Below are 19,242 nucleotides of genomic sequence, written 5' to 3'. Positions count from 1 at the left end.
GAAACCTGTTAAGAAGAAGAGCTGGAGAAGCTGTGAAGAGGTAGTACCACTTTGTTGTGTGCTTTGCTGTATTAGCCTGCAGTAGCTGCCTCTGTCTTGGGCAGAGAAAGGGCTGGACTGAACTTTCTGTAACTTCTTTGAGTTTCTCCAGGGGCTTGAGGTAGAGCTTGCCCTCTGTTTAAGAAGTCTCAGAAAAAGCATAGACTTCCAGTAAATCTTCTACCAGAACTGGGAACTATGTGTTTGTGCTGCAACAGAAGACAATGTGACTAATGATAATACTAGAATGAGCAATCGCAGTATAAGTTTAAAGGTTAGGACAATATTCAAGGGAGAAAAACCATACACAACTCATTTTTTAATATGAACATAGTTGTTTATGTAAAAATACATGTAATTTCCACAAACAAACAGTGCAATGTGTCCCCAGTGAACATGGAATCTAGAAAGTAGTGACTTATTTGTGACATATAAATTTGGTTTCCAACATTTATCCAAGTTGACTATCACAGGTAATGCATAGTACATACAGCGTCCTTATATGATAATAGGCGCTGATGGATGGTTTGCTCAGTTTTTGTCGATGGCGTTTCAACCCCCATAAGAAGGAGGGGTCTCTTCAGGACCTATTGGTATGGGGACATCTAGAATAAAGGAGGAAAGGAACATGGTCAGGGTGAGCCGTAAAGGCAACAGCTTATCTGTAATGAAATGTATTGGAACGCCCTGTACCAGAAAGGAAGGAAAATATTCCAGCCTGTTCACCACAGGGAAGTGGAAGGTGAGAAAACAGTACTAACATGGGTCCCAGCCAGGCACTGCACATGTGGTAAAGGGATGGAGAATAAAACGTTATCAATGTAGAGCTCGCAGCAGGTGTACAAGATTGCATGCTGGAAAAAGACATGAACTTACCCCATGGAGGGGAGGTGAAACTGGCAAGGAATGTGGATGCACCAGGCGGCGAGGGTGTGGAGCAGAAAACTGGAGACACGTCAATCTTACCTGTTTCTATTGAAAAGTATTGTGCGCATTTTATGTTTCTCCAGCTAGGAGATACCTGTATGTGTTAGTGAGTTTTATATAATAAAAACATCTTTTTCATAAATACTTAGTGTGGTTCTTTTTCACTTAATCTATACTATATAGCATTCTGGTAAAACAAGCTGCTTTACACTACTTCTAGAATAAGCCTAAAGGCTGCGCTCCACAGCTACCACTTGAGAGCTTTCTAAAGTTGTCTAAGCCCCGTAAAATCACCAAAAGGGTTATCTGGATTGGTGCAGGGTGCCCACTTACATAATTGTACACCATATACAAAGCCAGCTTCTCACACATATGATGTTCTTTGAGTTTACAGTGTTCTCTGATGTGTGTCCTGATTAGTGTAGCCCCCTCTAAAAAGGAGATCAGTCTTAATCTACTGTGTCTCTGGCTGAAGGTAGAGTTGCCGTTCTTGAACACATAATTTAATGGACTATAACTCTTGTTTAGTAGCTGAGTAATTCTGTTCTGATAGCAGTAACCTTGTGATAAAATGGGGAACTGGATGCATGTATTCTGTTGTGCTTTCACGTCGTGATAATATACCACCCACAGCTACCTGGGAGGCATCCGCCTCTATGAGTGTAGACTGTGTGGTATGTGAATGTCTAAATGCTGGGGCATTGCTGAATCTCTCCTTAACTTAGTCTCCTGGAACATTTCAAACTGTACCGTCTTACTATCTAATTTGGCAAAAGAAAAATGTTCTGTCTCCATCTCCGGTGGTACGTTATTATATCAATGCATCTGACAGTAACGGGATCCCAAGGTGAATAGATGGCGGGACTGGTCAATAAAGGGACTGTGCAATTGAAGCCAAAGGGAACCCTAAAATAGCGCCAAAGATAGGTGTGTCAATGAGGTCAATGGACAAGGTCTCATTATGCCCTTTCTCACATACTATGTATAGAGGAGTAGTTTGGTATATAATCATCCCAGAAGAGAGCTCAAAGCCATCTATGGCTCTAACAGGCTCTGGTTCACTTTTTCTAACCTGTGGAATATGTAAAGAACTGGCCAATAAACACACAAGTGCTGGAGTAAATTACAGAGAGGAAATGGAGGAAAAGTCTATAGTCTTTGAAGACAGGGAAACTCTGTTTTGTTCACTACTGTTGGAGTTTTAGTGCTCACTAACGTGATATTCCGTACTTAGCCTAGTTTTTCAACTTGTTTGAAGCTCGAAGAAGATCTCAAAGCCTTGACTCATGGTGGTGTGGGGATCGGAGAAGCAGTGCAGGATGAAGGTGGAGGAATACGTTAAGGGAATGGATGCCATAGGAACAACCTGTTTGGTTGAACTTTAAGGAGATTGGGGCACTACTTGGCTCTGGGACGGTTCTTCAGGTGAGTGGGATGGGTGAAGCTTGTTCTGCAGGGAGCAAGGCCAAGCAACATTTGGGTGAGGTTTATATACCCTCACGAAGGCTCGATGGATGTAGCTAGATCACGTGCAGCACATGGGGCACATTGCCATAGGCAAGATTCTCGAACCTGGGGGAAAACACATGTTAGCACACACTCTATGACCTCATAAAATGTCAGGTGCAACTTGCTGATTGTAACCAAATAACAGGAAACTAATGTCTCATTTTTGCTCAAATGTGCATAGTGTAAAACAACACAAAAAAATCAGGAATGGGGGGGGGGTAGAGTTTTGATCCTTTCAGTCTCCTAGGTTTATACAGCTAGAACATGGCTTGCTATTGGCTCACGAGATTCTGGTGGAAGCTTTCAGGAATTTAATGGAAAACCATACCAAAGCCCTAGGAATAGCAAGAGTAGTTCATCCAGTGGTTCATGGGTTCAAGCTTAAAGGAACTTACAGGTGCTGGGGAAGCATCAGTCATGAGGGTGATGTGAAGAATTGGTCATGAGGGCACTGGGGGAACACTAGCCATGAGGGATGCTGGTGGTGCATCAGTCATGAGGGTGATGGAATACCATAGTTATCCGGGATATTGGGAAGCATCAGTCATGAGGGAACAGAGGAAACATAGTTATGAGGAATGCTGGGGAAGCAACAGTTATGGGGAGCTGGGGGAGCATCAGTTATTGGTGTTTCTGGGGGAACATCAGTAATAAGGGATGCTGGGGAGCATCAGTCATGAGGGAAGTTGAGGGACATGGGGCATGAGGATGCTGGAAAATTATGAGTCAGGAATATCATAGTGTGCATAGGGTGCCATAGGGGTAAAGCATCATGAGCCCTGCCCACTGGAGCACTACATGAAGCCACATGAGCCCTGCGTGTTAGACTGCTATGCGAAGGACGCAAGGGGGGGTTGTGACAGTGAGGGAGCAGGAGGAGGTTTGTGACATGCTGCTACAAGGACTGCCACTCTGGTGGACTGCCGCTCTCAAGGAACTGCTGCCCTGCTGTTCTGACCTGCTACCTTGTGCCCGCTTGACTGGGTGAGAAGGACTGTACCTGCATCTCTTGAACCCAGAAAGACTCCAAAGGCTAGTTGTCTGTCCTCCTGCTCTCAATTCTCAGGGATATAACAGGCTTCCAATAACCTTGCATCTGCACCTGGACACTGCCATCAGTAAGTCTACTCTCCATGTGGTGCCACCCCAGTCCTGGGCCCTTGGTAGTGGGCTTAAAGTGCTCTGCCATCTTCTGTAGATCTAGTCGAATGGATGCATCTTTTTTGCTTCCCGGCACAACACTGAGCAGAACTGACACATCACCACTGCTGCATGGATTGGACCCATCACAAAGACATGCATCACTTCTGCAGCCCACATCGCCTTAGGAACAGCTGCGGTGTGGTGCATCCTTGGCTCAGGCTCTTGCATCTCTTCTCAATGGCAGCCTCGACGATGAGGCCGGACTCTGCATTGCTGCCGTGCAGCTCCTCGGAACAGACGCATCGCTAGGCTGTGTGCCACATTTCAACGCTAAACTTTGCATCGCAAACTGGTCAATGGATCCACGATGAAGATGTGGGCAGTTGCATCACAACCTCACTGTATCTTGGATGCAACTCATTCTTCTTCATTAATTTCTTTATTGATATTTTTTTAATCAGCTCCTTCCTTGTTGAATTATAGATAAAATAAGCAACTGCATCATTTAAATACAAACGGACAAGTATAAAATAAGATTAAAATTAATAAAAAACATGAAATTAATTGTTGCACAGTGCAAAAAATGTGACATGTTAATTTGTGATAGCTATAATCATATCTGTGTTTGGAGTGGTTATTTGAGGCCATGTTACATTATAGAAAATTGGATGGGCAGGTGGATTTTAATGGAGTCTTTTTTCATGATATACATTTTTTATGGGTGTTGTCTAATTTGTATAGAATTTTAAAGCTGGTGTACTTTATATGTGTTTTGTAATCCTGAAGAAGTCTGTATGGATGAAACGCATTGACTACGACCGGAAACAAGGAGAGGATTTTAAAAGAATTATCAATATAGAAATTAATGTAGAAGTTTGTGCATTATGTGATACATTATTGTTGATATTTCTTAATTAATTTATTACTCAACTATTTTGGACAACTATTTGATGTTATGCTGAGTCAATAGTGCGTTTAAAGTTTGTGAGGAGTTTCTCCAGTGTTTGAAAAGAAAGTTTGTCTTTCTGGCTCATACATCATGAAAACCTTTTTCGTAAAAATAATCCACGTGTGAGATAGGTGTTGTATGTATTGCCTCAAACATCTCTTTTTTTGTCAAACCTGAATATTGCAGTAATTTATCATTCAAACTGCCCATTTCCTTCCTTGCACTAGGGCCCATAACACACTGAATACATCACTTTTATGCACTTGGGGTCAGATGTATCAAGCAAATTCGCATTCGCAAAGGCCGAAATTCGCACGGCCTTTGAGAATGCGAATTTGCTAAATGGAATGTATGAAGCAAAATCTGGTGCAAAATAAGGAATCACAAAATTTGCGATTCCTTATTTTGCAATTGCTTTTAAGGAATCGCAAATTTTGCGATTTTTTAAATGCAATGTATGTAGCAAAAAAAATTGCAAAATGCCCTTAAGGAATCGCAAATTACCACCAACTTCTAGTTGGTTGTAAGTTGCGAATTCCTTGAAAAATGCACATTTTTGCATTTTTCAAAGTGCCATGTGACGCACATACATGCCCTTAGGGCATGTATGTGCGCCACATGTGCACCCATGCATATTTCAGGGGTGCAACAAGGTGTCCTTTGGACACCCCAGCACCCTTGAAATTATTCTCAATTTGCGATTAGCAAATTGCGAATCGCAAATTGAGAGTTTCTTCCAATTCATTCCTATGGTTCTCCTGGACCATAGAAATGAATGGGAAATTATTCCTTAATTGCGATTAGCAATTTGCTAATCGCAATTAAGGAATTTTAAGAAATCGCTAAAAAATAGCGAATTTCTACATACATCCCAATTTGCAATTTCCAAATAGCGATTTCTAAAATATCGCTATTTGGGAATCACAAATGATGGTGATGATACATCTGCCCCTATACTCTTGGTTGATAAGTGTGACATCACAAAAAGTGAACGCTAGTTTACATCACTGCTTTTGTTTACGAGGTATGTTTTTTCAACTTAGCTAACCTAAACAACAGTTCTCTAATTTTCTGAAAGGCTATTAATTTAGCTTTGCTTAAGTCAATGACTGGCCTGTTTAGTGCCAATGCCCTCCTTTGTGAGATATTTTAACAAAGGAGCTTCCCTAAGGGAGCATCTTCCTTTGCTGATAAGGTCCCGCGAGTTACAGGGGGATACCATGCAATTCCCTTTATTGGAGCATTACTATCTACAAGACACTCTGCCTATATTAGGGTAATTGCAGTTGACTAGCAGTCTAGATGTGGTATCGTGGGCTGTTCATAACCTGCTCTGACTATATCGTTGACTAGAGCCATTTTTTTACATTAGTGGGTGCAACAACTTCACTCACTCGCAAGGGCCTTTTCATGTGTAAAATGCTTGTCTGTGTTAACAAGGGGAGAACTCCGCATGCTACTAGTACACTGAGAGGCATCTTGACCACACCGCTCTTCCTGGAGATGTCAGAGCTAAAGATCCTGCTTGGTCACTGCTTTATCTATTGAGCTTTACTTGTGATTGGCCACTGAGGCCCTGTGGATATGACCTAAGGGAAGACATTCGTACCCACTGACGTAAGCAGCCCTATGCTGTATTTCTGCTAAAAGTGAAGCATCAAATAAGGACGCAACAGTCCGTGGGCCCGTGCATATTCTACACATGTATAGTACATATATTACCTCACACATATGTCACTACACATTTATATTACTACACACATATATTACTACACATATATTTCTACGCAATTGTATTACTACACACAGGGGATCAGTTGATTTTAAATCTGCCTCTCATAGGTAGGATACAATGTGCGTCCTTGAGCTGCGTCCTTTGTCATCCCCTGCAATTCCAAAGGCCCCTTCCTAAAGGGACCCGTCTGCACTGCAGGGCCATCTCGTGCTGAGCTAAAGTAGACAACGCATTGTACGTAACCATTGGCACTGTACGTGTGCGAGAAGATGGGCCCTCCAGGTACACAAAGCATGACCTATTACACATTTAGAAAAGCACATGCCAGTCATGTGTTACGCGTTATACGATTACTGTTGATGTATACTGAAAAATGCATGCATGGTATCAAAATATGTGAACTGTTTCCACGTTGGTTTGTTTTGCCCATAATATCTAAAACAGATACTTTAAAAACGCACTTTACGCACCTGCTGGAAACAGTTTCACGAGTACCTGTTGCACATGGAGTTTTAAAGAAACTCACATTGCATGAACGTATATTTAGCATGAACTGGGTGTGCTCTAAACATTTTGAAATCTAAGTGCTTCTTAAAGTGGTCTCCATTCAGTCCACGAGTCGAACTACACCAGTAAAGCTTGAAAATTCGTACAGATTTAAAACAACAAAATCAGGGCTTCAATACTTTTAGCAGCCGAATGGGTTAAAATATGCTTGCCTTGCCGGCTCAGATTACAATGAGAAGCCTCTTCTTTCCCAGCAGGGCTGTGCTCACACGAGCCCTTAGATCTACCGTCAGGGGGCCAGTACGTGTGTGCCAGCCAGAGGTGGATACTACACATATATTTCTACGCAATTGTATTACTACACACAGGGGATCAGTTGATTTTAAATCTGCCTCTCATAGGTAGGATACAATGTGCGTCCTTGAGCTGCGTCCTTTGTCATCCCCTGCAATTCCAAAGGCCCCTTCCTAAAGGGACCCGTCTGCACTGCAGGGCCATCTCGTGCTGAGCTAAAGTAGACAACGCATTGTACGAAACCATTGGCACTGTACGTGTGCGAGAAGATGGGCCCTCCAGGTACACAAAGCATGACCTATTACACATTTAGAAAAGCACATGCCAGTCATGTGTTACGCGTTATACGATTACTGTTGATGTATACTGAAAAATGCATGCATGGTATCAAAATATGTGAACTGTTTCCACGTTGGTTTGTTTTGCCCATAATATCTAAAACAGATACTTTAAAAACGCACTTTACGCACCTGCTGGAAACAGTTTCACGAGTACCTGTTGCACATGGAGTTTTAAAGAAACTCACATTGCATGAACGTATATTTAGCATGAACTGGGTGTGCTCTAAACATTTTGAAATCTAAGTGCTTCTTAAAGTGGTCTCCATTCAGTCCACGAGTCGAACTACACCAGTAAAGCTTGAAAATTCGTACAGATTTAAAACAACAAAATCAGGGCTTCAATACTTTTAGCAGCCGAATGGGTTAAAATATGCTTGCCTTGCCGGCTCAGATTACAATGAGAAGCCTCTTCTTTCCCAGCAGGGCTGTGCTCACACGAGCCCTTAGATCTACCGTCAGGGGGCCAGTACGTGTGTGCCAGCCAGAGGTGGATACTGTGGCAGAGGAAGCAGAGAAGGGCTGGGCGGACCTGCAGGGCACTGTCTAGGAAGATCCGAGTCGGTATCTAAGCAGGGGCGGCGTACCCGGAGGGGCTGGAGGAAGGTGTGCGCGTGATGGACACGCTGTGGGCTAACTGCGCGCTGCAACATCAAAGCGCAGCTCGGGGCCAGTGAGGCGCGCTGCGTCTCTGAGAGCGCACGAGTGCGCACGGGCAGCACGAGCGGCAAGGTACCACGGGAGCCACACAACCACTTGTTCCGCTCGCCAATAAGCATGCGTGCTGAAATGTAGGTACTATGAAGGGGCACTGGGAATCCCTGTGAAAAAGGAATGTTGACAGTTTGCACTTTTACAGAAGGGGTAGTGTAACAAGCGATGTTTGACGGGATGAGCCAATTGGAGACGATGCTGTCCTGAGCAGCCGGCACACCTGTCTGTGGCTGGAAGAGTGAGACTTCTGCAGGGCTGAAGGTGCGAAGGACCGGCCAGGGTTCGAGCGGAGGTTCGTGGAAGGAGATACTTGGGTGACAAAGCATGAAGCAGGGCAGGTTGGTTCTCCAGGGCATCGTCTGGTTTCTCTGGAGTTGCTGGACTCTGCCAGGACAGGGCAAAGGCGGTCTGGGGGACAACCATGTGCACTCGAGCTTCATCTACCGGCGGCTGAGGAGCCATGAGCGGAAGGAGATCCAGAGGGAGATTCTGTCCATCCTGGGCCTGCCGCACCGCCCGCGGCCCTTCTCACCTGGCAAGCAGGCGTCCTCGGCGCCGCTCTTCATGCTCGACCTGTACAACGCCATGACCACGGAGGAGGCGGCTGAGGAGCTGGGCTTCAGTCTCCGGGCCGCGGCCCCCGAGAGCCGAGGACTGCGCAAGGCGCAGCCGGCGGCGGCCAACGGGTACCCGCGCCGGGCGCAGCTGTACCGGGCCAGCACCCCGTCCACCCAGAGCCCGCCTCTGGCCAGCCTTCACGACGCTAACTTCCTCAACGACGCCGACATGGTCATGAGCTTCGTCAACCTCGGTAGGTGCCACTGGGCCCAGCCTTTTGCGCAGGGTCAATGTTGCCTGACATGACATGTAGCCCTGATCTGATGGTTATTCCAGCTGACAAGTGCCAAATGGATTTGAACTGCGCTCCAAAAATGTCACAGAAGGTCTTGTCAGAGTGGTTCTACTGGACCTAGTCTCTGCAATTGGACTGTTTAGCCTTCCACTGCACTTCCACGAAGAAGTCTTTTAGTACAAGGCCAGACTGGTTGGTGCAAGCATGGGTTTGAATCCAGGCTCGGGTCCACTCAGCCATTCATCCTTACGAGGTTGATAAAAAAGAGTACTAAAGTCATTCGGAATCAAATGCCTTAAATGTTTAAACCCACGCCAGGTTCCGAAGTGCTGCTTATAAACTAAAATGCAGTAAAGAAGCTGGTATTTCTGGCTACATTTTGAAAATGGTTTCGGAGTCTTAGTTATACATATTAATTTTAGTCCTTGCGTTATTTTCCCTTGAAAAAAAATCTTATGTTTTTTTCTTAATGAATTTATATAGTCTACTTCCCAAAAATCACACGGATAGAGCCCGCGTGTCACTGTTCCGCTGAAATTTCCATCCAGGTCAATTTCTAAGAGTGTTTGCAGGCATATGTTGTCACTTTACTAAGTTTACCACTTCGCAGTCCCCCTTTTAGCCACTGAGGTTTATTCTGCTTAATATTGTTGTAAGATAAGTTAAACCCTGGGGCTGCCTCTCTCACTACACCCTCAAGAAGTTAAATGAAACACTTGAGTTTCTCAGCTTCACCTTCAAATATAAACACCATTAGCCATTCTGGCGAACGCGGTGCGCCCCCCCCCCCCCCCCCCCAAGCTATCTGAGAAAAGGTCAACTCCTTTCAAGAATTATGTTCATTTTACAGGACATTTTACAGGACACATCTGATATTTGATTCAGGGGATTCTATTGTCTCATATACACAGCAGGGGAAATGCCTATACTTATCCTCTACTAGAATTCAACTCTTCCTAAATTTTCTGAAAATATTGACTCCAGCTGCAAGTATGAAATAACACATGAATGATCTTAGAGCTATAATTTCTGAAGTCGCCGGCGTGCGCTGAGTTCTTGTAGGTTGCTGGTAGCTGTTGACACGACGCCTGCTTTGCTGAAAGGTAACACGCTGTCAGGCACAGAAATAATGTCTGTGTTGGCCCTGATATTGCTTCTTTACACCCCATGTAATAGTGGCTTACACACTCAGCGCCCATTCTGTGCAAGGGCCCCTTTGTTACGAAGTTACTTTTTATATCCAACGTGTTTGTGCTGTTATTGTATAAGCGGTGTTGCGCCTGTGTGTGGCCAAGTGGATTTTAAACGTTAGCTTGACCATGTAAAGAGAGGAAATAGCTATTTATTCCAACTGACTAACTGCCCGATCTGTTTTTAGCGTTTCTTTCATTAAACACATCTACGGATGCCCCAAAGTGCCCTGCTCCTGAAATCCGTTGGGGATAAGCGCACAGGCACTTGTTGCTGTTTCAGTTAGTAAGCTGATTGCATGTGAACCAGAGAACTGACCCACGCACATTGAGACGCAAGATATACGTAAGATATAAGATGATGACACATCTTGTCTGGAGTCACGGGTCAGAGAGTAATTCTGACAAATGGCTGCTAAAATTTGAGTTTGAAATGTATGTTTCGAGTAATACGTACGAGCAATATTCTGAAACCCTCACTTTCACGCTCTTTAACGTGTTGGTATATATCTCTTCGGGAAATATATGCTCCTGAAAAAACAGTCGCCAGACCTGTGTGTGCAGTTCTTCCGAAAACGTCGTTTGTTTGAATTGAATGAGAGACATTTTTGAAAATTATGAACACAAGTACAGTTGTTTCCATGACTTAAGAAAATGAAGGCGGTTTAAGTTAATTTCAGTGACCGCCGATGCGCATTTAAGAGCTAATTGATTACAATACATGTATGTAGTGAGCAGCTTAATAACAATCCTTCAGTGAGCTCGTTCGTGATTTAGATCAGTAAGCCTGCGCACAAAATGTGGTGCTTCATGAAGAGCTGCACACCATGTGTGATCTTGGGACGATGCAAATCAGCCTTTGCATCTGCATGTAAATGTAATGTAAATTGATACTTGTATAGCGCACTACTCACCCGCAAGGGTCTCAAGGCGCTTGTACGAATACCGCTGTGGAACCCATCCTGGCTTTCCCTGTGAGGTGTCCACTCCTGGGCACCCCCAAGGTGGAGGCCAAGCATCCTTAGCGTTGTGGGGGCCGTTGTGGAGATTAAGCAAGCTATGCATCAGTATCTGAAAGTTCTTTGCAAATGTTCCTTCCGTGGCAGTGTCTTGTATCCCTGTGCCCTGACGTCCTCCTTTTCTCCCTGTCGTGCTGCTGAGGAGTGCCTACATTGTAAACTAAACCAAAGATACGCGTAGATTAAACTCGGAAGAATTGACTTTTCCCCGCTCAATGACTCGAAATAATAGACCCAAAGGACGCCTCGCATGCCTCTCAATTTCCATGCTAGATTGGAATTCAAAGGAGCATAACACTCAACATAAGTCTTTTGAGCTTAATTGATTGACTGGGCTATATATTTCCCCTTAGAACTGTCTGTTCCTATTCTGGCCATAAGCAAAGAATGTTTATGCCCCCTGTGTTCGGTTGTGGGTGAACGGAAAGACGCCTTGCATCCGCCCCACCCAGGAGGGGCCGCAGCTGCGTCACACACCGAGTCCAGGAGCCGTATTCCTGGTGAAGTTGGAAACTCGGCTAATAATGCTGAAGACATTTTTCCAGCAGGGCTTAGTGAAGGAGCAACATCATTTAAGCGTCACGCCCAGGCAGCCGCAGGGCTGGAAGTGGAAACACCGCTCGAGGACGGGTGCTGGACCGTATGTTGGCTTGAGGCGTAAAGCATCCTCGCCAAAGTGCAGCTCGGAAAAAAACAGATGGTTCGTGAAATCAGCCACCGGTGTGCATGGAGGGGACCTCTCCGTGCTCGATAGAGTTCACGTTTCGCGTCTTACTGTGTTACTATGATAACAAATCTGCTGCTGTGCACAATACACGTAAATCTATCTGTGTTTGCCGTCAGTTTGTGTCCCATATCGTGATATTATCCGAGCAGATGTGACACCACGACACTCCAGTGTCCATTTTGTTGTTTAGACGCTGCCTTTTTATTGGAGAATTTGCATAAACGCGGTCTCGGTACTATGATTAATCCCAGTTTATTTTTTTCCGCTAAGCCCCTGAGTTAGTTAACTTGCATGGTATATAATATTTCCTAAAAGGTCACATGTGCCGATGAAAGTCAATGGAACAAAATGTATTTTTTGGTCTAGCTGCATCGTGCCCCAAGTGCCTCTGATTGCTTGGGCACATCCCGCGCATTCAGGGAAAAAGTCCATGTGCTCTGCTTTACTCGTGTACCTGGGCGGCATCGGTTGTTTTTATTGTTTCAGATATGCACTGGTAGCGCTTTATGAAGGCGTGCGAGGACAGCGTCAACGACAAACGAGCGGCTAAAACGAAAAGCGCCTAGGGGGGTACGAGCCGTTAACATTCTCCGTTTAACATCGAATCATCCGGACCCTCTGAGATTGAAAGGGTCGTTTGGGAGCCAGCCTCATTGATTACTCATACTTAGGAGGCCTCAGAATCCATTGCTCGCGAGGCCGTGTTTACAACCCAGCGGGGACAGCCTGTGACCCGTGAGTCAGGAAGGAAATGTTTAGGCCACGCATCATGTGGGGTGGGAGCGCGCGGCGGCCCGCGAGGGAAGACAGGCGCTCTAAAAATATTATGATATAGCGGCCGAGAGCGCGGAGCGTCAGCCTGGGCAGTTATTGGACCAGCCAAGCGCCCGGCGTCTGAGAAAAACATGACCGTGCCGGAGTCAGACTGGGACCTCTCTCTTCACTGAGGCACCATCCATCGGCCTGCAGATACGGCCGGGCAGTCATCTAGCAACCGAACAACACGTGCACGGTTTAATTCTGCAAGGATCTTTTTTTGGCTGCAGATGGTGTTGTATCGGCCCGTTACATCAACACGTGTGTCCTTCATAGGAAGCTATGTTGACGTTTCTTTATGCAAAGCAATCCTTTCTGTTTGTCCGCAGTGCTGGTGTCACAAGCTCTCCCAGGGCTCCTGTACTAATGCGAAAACATATTGCGTTGCTGCTTTGAATTTCACTCTACTAGTGCAGTAATAAAACCGGAGCAGCCGCAATTAGCATTTCTAATTTTAAATACAAATATGGTTAACTCAATCTATCAAACCATGTAAGAGCAGCGCCTAGCCTGGTATTCTAATTAAAAAAAAACCTGGATATATTGTGCTCTCAGATTTAGGATCTGGCTCCCTTCAAATTAGACTTCACTTCCTGTTGTAAAAAAAAATAAGTACTCATGAAATCATTGTCCAGTCAGTGGATTTTCTTTGGAAAAGTACATTTATTACACACACACACACACACCTAAATACTACACATCAATTTAGAAATATATACATCAGGCAGATGGAAACCCCTTTGAAGACATTCTGAGGGAATGTCGCGCTGAGCTATCCGGAGGACAGGGTGCAGAGGCTCTGCTTTAGCGGAAGTCTGCCTGGTGCACCAAGGCTGGTGTACCAGCCTTGGGAGGCGGCCCTGAGGACCCTTGAAGTTCTGGCTTGCCAGACATTGGTTTGGCTGGTGAGTGCAGCACCCAGCATGACGGTGAAGAAGGCGGGTGTGCCTGCAGGGGTACACACAGGTGGCAGATGGGGCCTAGCTTAATAAGTGAGGGGACCCTGTGCATTAGTCTGGGTTGGTGCTAGACGCTTCTCTCCATGACTGTTGCACTGAGCTATCAGAAGAGCAAGTTGCAGAGGACTTTGCCCAGCAGACTTCTGGTGGGTGCTCTTTAAGTGTATGAGTTGGGGGGTGTCCATATTGAAGTGGATTAGGAGGAGGATGTGCCTATAGTAGCACAGCCAGGTGGCCAGGTGGGGCCTATCTTAAGAGGAGAGTTACTGTGCATCAGTCTGGGTTGTTGTTGGAGTTCTGGTTGGGAGGTTGCTTTAGACTGTCAGAAGTGAGGTTGCCGAGGACTATCCACAGCAGACTCCTGACTTGCCAACTTTAGACATACAGGTTTTGGGGTGTGTTCCTCACAACCCTCGGGAGTCCTGATTCACCAGGCAGGGACTCAGGAGGTGGGGCTGTCCCCTAAGCTGAGAGAGGGAGAATGTGGCACTGTGTGCTTTCATGGTGTCCTGTCAAATATTACTGGGGATCTTAAGGGTTGTTAGTTGGTCTCCATCTGGACCACTTGAAGGATGGGAAGTGGTCCAGAGTGGGGCCTGGGTAAGGCGTGGACTACATGGTGCCCAGTGGCACTTCCAGTTGACCTGTTGGGGCTTGAGACTGAGAGACAACAGGTGAGGGGTTCATAAGGTGGTAACAGCCTTAGGGTGACTCTTGTCAAAGGAGCACTCTGTGATTGGACTGGGTTATCCTCACTCATCCTGAAAAAAGGGTGGTGGCAGCAAAAGACCCCAGAGTAACTTGTGCGGGTGAGAGTCAGAGGTCCTCTGAGGGGTGTTTATCTTTGTGTGTGGGACCAAGATTAGAAAGGATCCTGGGTTGTGTATTCTCTAGAAGGAGAATGGTGAGTGACCCGTTGGACAGGATTCAGACCTCTCTGTTGTGGTGGCATCAGTGCTGAGGCACCAAACTCTTGCCAGGAACGGTGGGGTGGGTGCAGTGTTGGGAGACCCAGGGTAAGGGTGGATCTAGACCTGCTCAGGCATGAAGGCTTTTAGTGGTCCTGATGGATCTGACCAAATACTAAGAGTTCATATTGCAGTCTTGATTCCTTGCTTGTGGGGAGAGGTGGCCTCATGGTTGAGTTAGGTGGGTTGTCTTACTTTAGGAAGGCCAGCATATGATATCTGTGGTGGTGGGCAACTGGAGAGAGGTGTGTGTGTGTGGTCAGAAAACAATGCAACTAGGGGCAGGCGGATTTTTTAATTCAACTGACAGAATTGGAGGGATATAGCAATTCTGCATTACTTATGTGACATGGAATTACTAAGAAATTCCGCTTCTCCACCAGCAGAATTAATCAGCACTGTCATTGTTTTCTTAAACAGCGCTGGGAGAGGGAGCAGTCCCTCTATGTTTAAAAACAGTTGCAGATTAAACTTTAATCTGTAGTGATTTAAACATAAAGGGATTTCTCTCTCTTCCAGCCTTGTTTAAACCACTATAGTGCTATTCATACCCCTAGGTGCCCTTACAAATTTATGTAAGGGCATCGAGGGATATGCACTGCAGTTCAGCACAGCACAGCGCATACACCTCATTGCCAATACATAAGATATAGCCCAGATCCAATTTTTAAGGCGCCAATACATAGGGGAAAGAAAGCTGAGAACTGCCCAACTCAAGCAAAAGCTATGGGATGATCTCCATAAAGGTGCAGTCTCAAATAACAGCGAGCTTTTCTGGCGTACAGTCAGAACCCCCTATCTTACTGATAAAGGCACCCCGAAAATAGAAGTTGCAATTGATGAAAACACATGGGTCTCCCACTTCGAAGAGATTTTTAAAAATACCTCACAAACAGAACCTCCTCTTCCAAAGCCCCATTATCCCATTTTGGTTCCTTTTGCTATTCCAGATCTTATGGACGCACTCCAGAGTAGTAAGTCAGGCAAGGCACCAGGACCGGATGGGGTCCCAGTGGACTTCTTTAAAAACAATCTAGACCTCTGGGCCCCCATCCTAACTAGAGTCTGCACAGCGGCAGTGAACGAGGGAATTCTAACCTCTTGGACTAAATCAATAATGGTCCCCATTTTTAAAAAGGGGGACCGGCAAGACGCAAAATGTTATCGGCCCATATCACTGCTGGATTCGCTCGGGAAGGTAGTGGGGAGAGTGATCCTAGAGCGCCTCCAGCAGTGGAGTGAGGACCGGGGCATAATCTCCGATATCCAATTCGGCTTCCGCGAAGGCTTTGGTACACTAGAGCAGGTCCTAAATCTCACCCTAATAATGGGCAAATATACCCAGGCTACCCCCACCAAGATATATATGGTCTTTGTCGACCTTTCCGCAGCTTTTGACTGCGTTTCGCATACAAAGCTGTGGAAGGTCCTAGCTCAACTGGGAATAGATCAACCCCTTTTAGACCTTTTAAGAGAGCTCTATACTGGGGCAACAGCTAGAGTGCGTTTTGGGGTAAACGGAGAGCTGACGTCTCCGTTTGGCGTAGGGCGTGGGGTCAGGCAGGGATGTGTCCTGGCCCCCTTCCTCTTCTCACTCTACACTAATGGTTTGGAGGGGGAGATGTTGAGGGGGGCCCAGGACCTCCCACGTATAAACCGTCGCCTGATCCCTGCCCTGCTCTACGCGGACGACGCCGTAATCCTTGCAAGAACTTCCCGCGAACTCCAGAAAGCAGTAACCAGGTATACCTTATTCATGGGCAATCTCGATTTAAAGGTGAACGTGAAAAAAACGTTTGTAATGACAGTTGGGAGAGGCCAAAAAAGAATAAATCCCATACTCCTCAACAATCAAAAGCTTGAAGCTACCCCTCAGTACCCTTATTTAGGGGTCATGATAGATGACAAAATTAGCTGGAAGCCAGCAGTGAACACAAGGGCACATCTATTTAGGAGGGCAACTGCCGCCTTAACAGCTTTTTCTCAGAGACTAGGCAAAAGACCACCAGTAGAGCTCCTCAAGATTTACAACGCCAAATGCCAGGCAATCGCAACATATGGCGCGGGAGTCTGGGGCTACACTGACATCAGTCCCATTCAGAAAGCTGAAAATGCTTTTTTAAGATATTTACTAGCCACCCCCAAAGGCACCTCTACCTACGCAATGCATTCAGAACTAGCCATACCCTATATAGAGGACCTAATCAAAATAGAACCGCTGATGCTGTGGCGCCGTATTTGGAATTCAGACAAAAATGCCCTCACACAAGCCATCATCTCAGATTCAATGAACTTGGACAATTCTACAAAAATAAAATGGCTTCTTTATGTCAGAAACTTTTTTAAAGATCTAGGCGTTGAGAACTACTATCTGGACCCGGTGTCAATAACAGACATTTCAAAAAAAGATCTTAAGCAGAAAGCATTAAGACACCTGGAAACTTTAAGACTCGCATCTATTTCCTCAAAAACGGCGGTTATTCATGCAAATATGATTCAAGTAGCCTTTGACATTCATCCGTATTTTGCACTCCAAATACCAACCTACGAGAGAATGCTAATCACAAGATTCAGGCTAAATACCTTTTTTAGAATGGTTACATTTCCATTACAAAATTGCTGGAATACCACACTTCCCCCCTGCCCATGTGATGGTCTCTCAATACAGTCTAATTTGCACGTGATCCTGCTTTGTAAATACCATCAAGCCCATAGAAAGATCTGGCTTTTACCGATATTAAGAGCGTGGGGGCTGAGACAATGTAGACCCGCCCTCCTAAGATTACAAATGCTGGAAACGGAAAAAGTCTGTTATTTTGTTAGTAGTTTTCTAAAATACACTATGAAACATAGAAAGAATCTTTAAAATTCTCGTCAGTCTTAAATTTGAGCGGCTTCTTGCACATCTTGATTAATTCTTGTAGATCTTGATTAATCCTTTTTATTGTGAAATGAATTTTATATGAAATTTTATGTAATACATGTTTTCTTGCATTGTATGTTATTTTCTGCTCTTTTATGGTTTTTCCATTGTGAACAAACCGAATAAAGAATTTTATATATATATACATAAGTATGTAAGGGCACTGTGGGATATGCACAGCACTGGAGTGAATATCCCTCAGTGCCCTTACATGCTTATGTAAGGGCACCAAATGTGATGCACGGCATATTGCAGTCCCATTCTGCCCTTTTGTGGAATTCCATGGAATCTCATGGAATTTTAATGTAATTCCGTATAATTCCATGGAATAAAATCTGCCAATTCATCCCACCCCTAATTGCCACTTGTTACCCCTGACTAGGCAAGAATACCCATGAGCGAAGGCTAGTTCTTCCCCTAGATTCCGCAAGTGGCAACCGGTGTTGCAAATCGGTTACGTCAATATACTATGCCAGGATTTTTTGCATTTTGATCGCCTAGTTTTTGGACCTTTATTGTGGGTGTGTCTTACCACCTGAGTCTCACCCACAGTAATTGCATAGAAATTGCTCTGAACATAGTTACCACCAGCTATTTTGCAAAAAATGGAAGCACCGGGCTCAGTGCTGATTGGCAAAAAGGTAGTGCCCAAACTCTAGACACTTTAGCACATAACAAACAATGTATCAACCAATTTAGAAAAATACTCCTAATTTTATTAATCTTTTTGCATTTTTTGTTGGTAAAAAAAATATATAGATACAATTTATACACAATTTACTTCAACACATAAAGAAATACACATCGTCGTGTTAAAACAAGGAACCATCAAGGGTATGATATGATGTCAATTTTGCTGCATATTGTGTGTTTAACATAAAATGTTATAAATAACTTGCTACTTAACTGTGAACTCCTAAAGATTTTATGGTTGAATTTATCAGTGTAATGCAGGTAGCAATGTGTATTTCTTTATGTGTTGAAGTAAATTGTGTGTAAATTGTATCTACATATATATTCTTTTACCAACAAAAAATGGGAAAAGATTAATAAAATTAGGAATATTTTTCTAAATTGGTTGATACATTGTTTGTCATGTGCTAAAGTGTCTAGAGTTTACGCACTACCTTTTGCCAATCAGCACTGAGCCCGGTGCTTCCATTTTTTGCAAAATAATTTTTCCCTGATAGGGTTTCATCCTTTTTTCAGGGGCCCGTGTGTTTTGCCCCGTGTGTTTCCCAAAGCATAGTTACCACCAGCTCCTGCCTTTTAAGATAAGACCACTGCAGTGCAGCTAGGGCAAGGGGCATTGGGCTGGTTACATGTAAACTTGTGTGCATGTGCATATGTGGACTGCATGAGTGAGATTATCGTCAAGTGCAGCTCAGTAATTAAACACAGGTAGCCTGGTGCAGAAGGGACCCTGCCAGGGTAGATGCTGACTTGGGGTAAGCTTTGTAATACTAGTGGGCATTCCTAGATAGGTAGTAGGATTTACTGGCAATGATGTCCTCTACGGGTGAAGCTGAGGTTCTCAGAGGAGCTCTGTACAGAGAAAACCTGATTGTACCTTTTTGGATTGTCCCAGAGTGCTGCACAGGAGGGTTGGGACAGCAGTGGAGGGAGGTTGTG

At 44.9% G+C, this 19,242-nt stretch overlaps 1 protein-coding gene across 1 annotated transcript in view; it reads left to right on the top strand.

The window, feature by feature from the left end:
• Positions 1 to 7,898: 7,898 nt before the first annotated feature.
• Positions 7,899 to 19,242, top strand: part of BMP5 (bone morphogenetic protein 5) — a 788,226-nt gene continuing 776,882 nt past the window's right edge. The window contains exon 1 of the mRNA XM_078647972.1: positions 7,899 to 8,966. Coding sequence (XP_078504098.1) covers positions 8,480 to 8,966 — 487 coding nt within the window. The 5' untranslated portion in view covers positions 7,899 to 8,479. The remainder of the gene's footprint in view (positions 8,967 to 19,242) is intronic.

This window comes from Lissotriton helveticus, chromosome 6 (genome assembly GCF_964261635.1).
Source record: "Lissotriton helveticus chromosome 6, aLisHel1.1, whole genome shotgun sequence".
Lineage (NCBI taxonomy): Eukaryota > Metazoa > Chordata > Amphibia > Caudata > Salamandridae > Lissotriton > Lissotriton helveticus.
The sequence above is the reverse complement of the archived record's forward strand: the minus strand, read 5'-3'. Positions and strand labels throughout refer to the sequence as shown.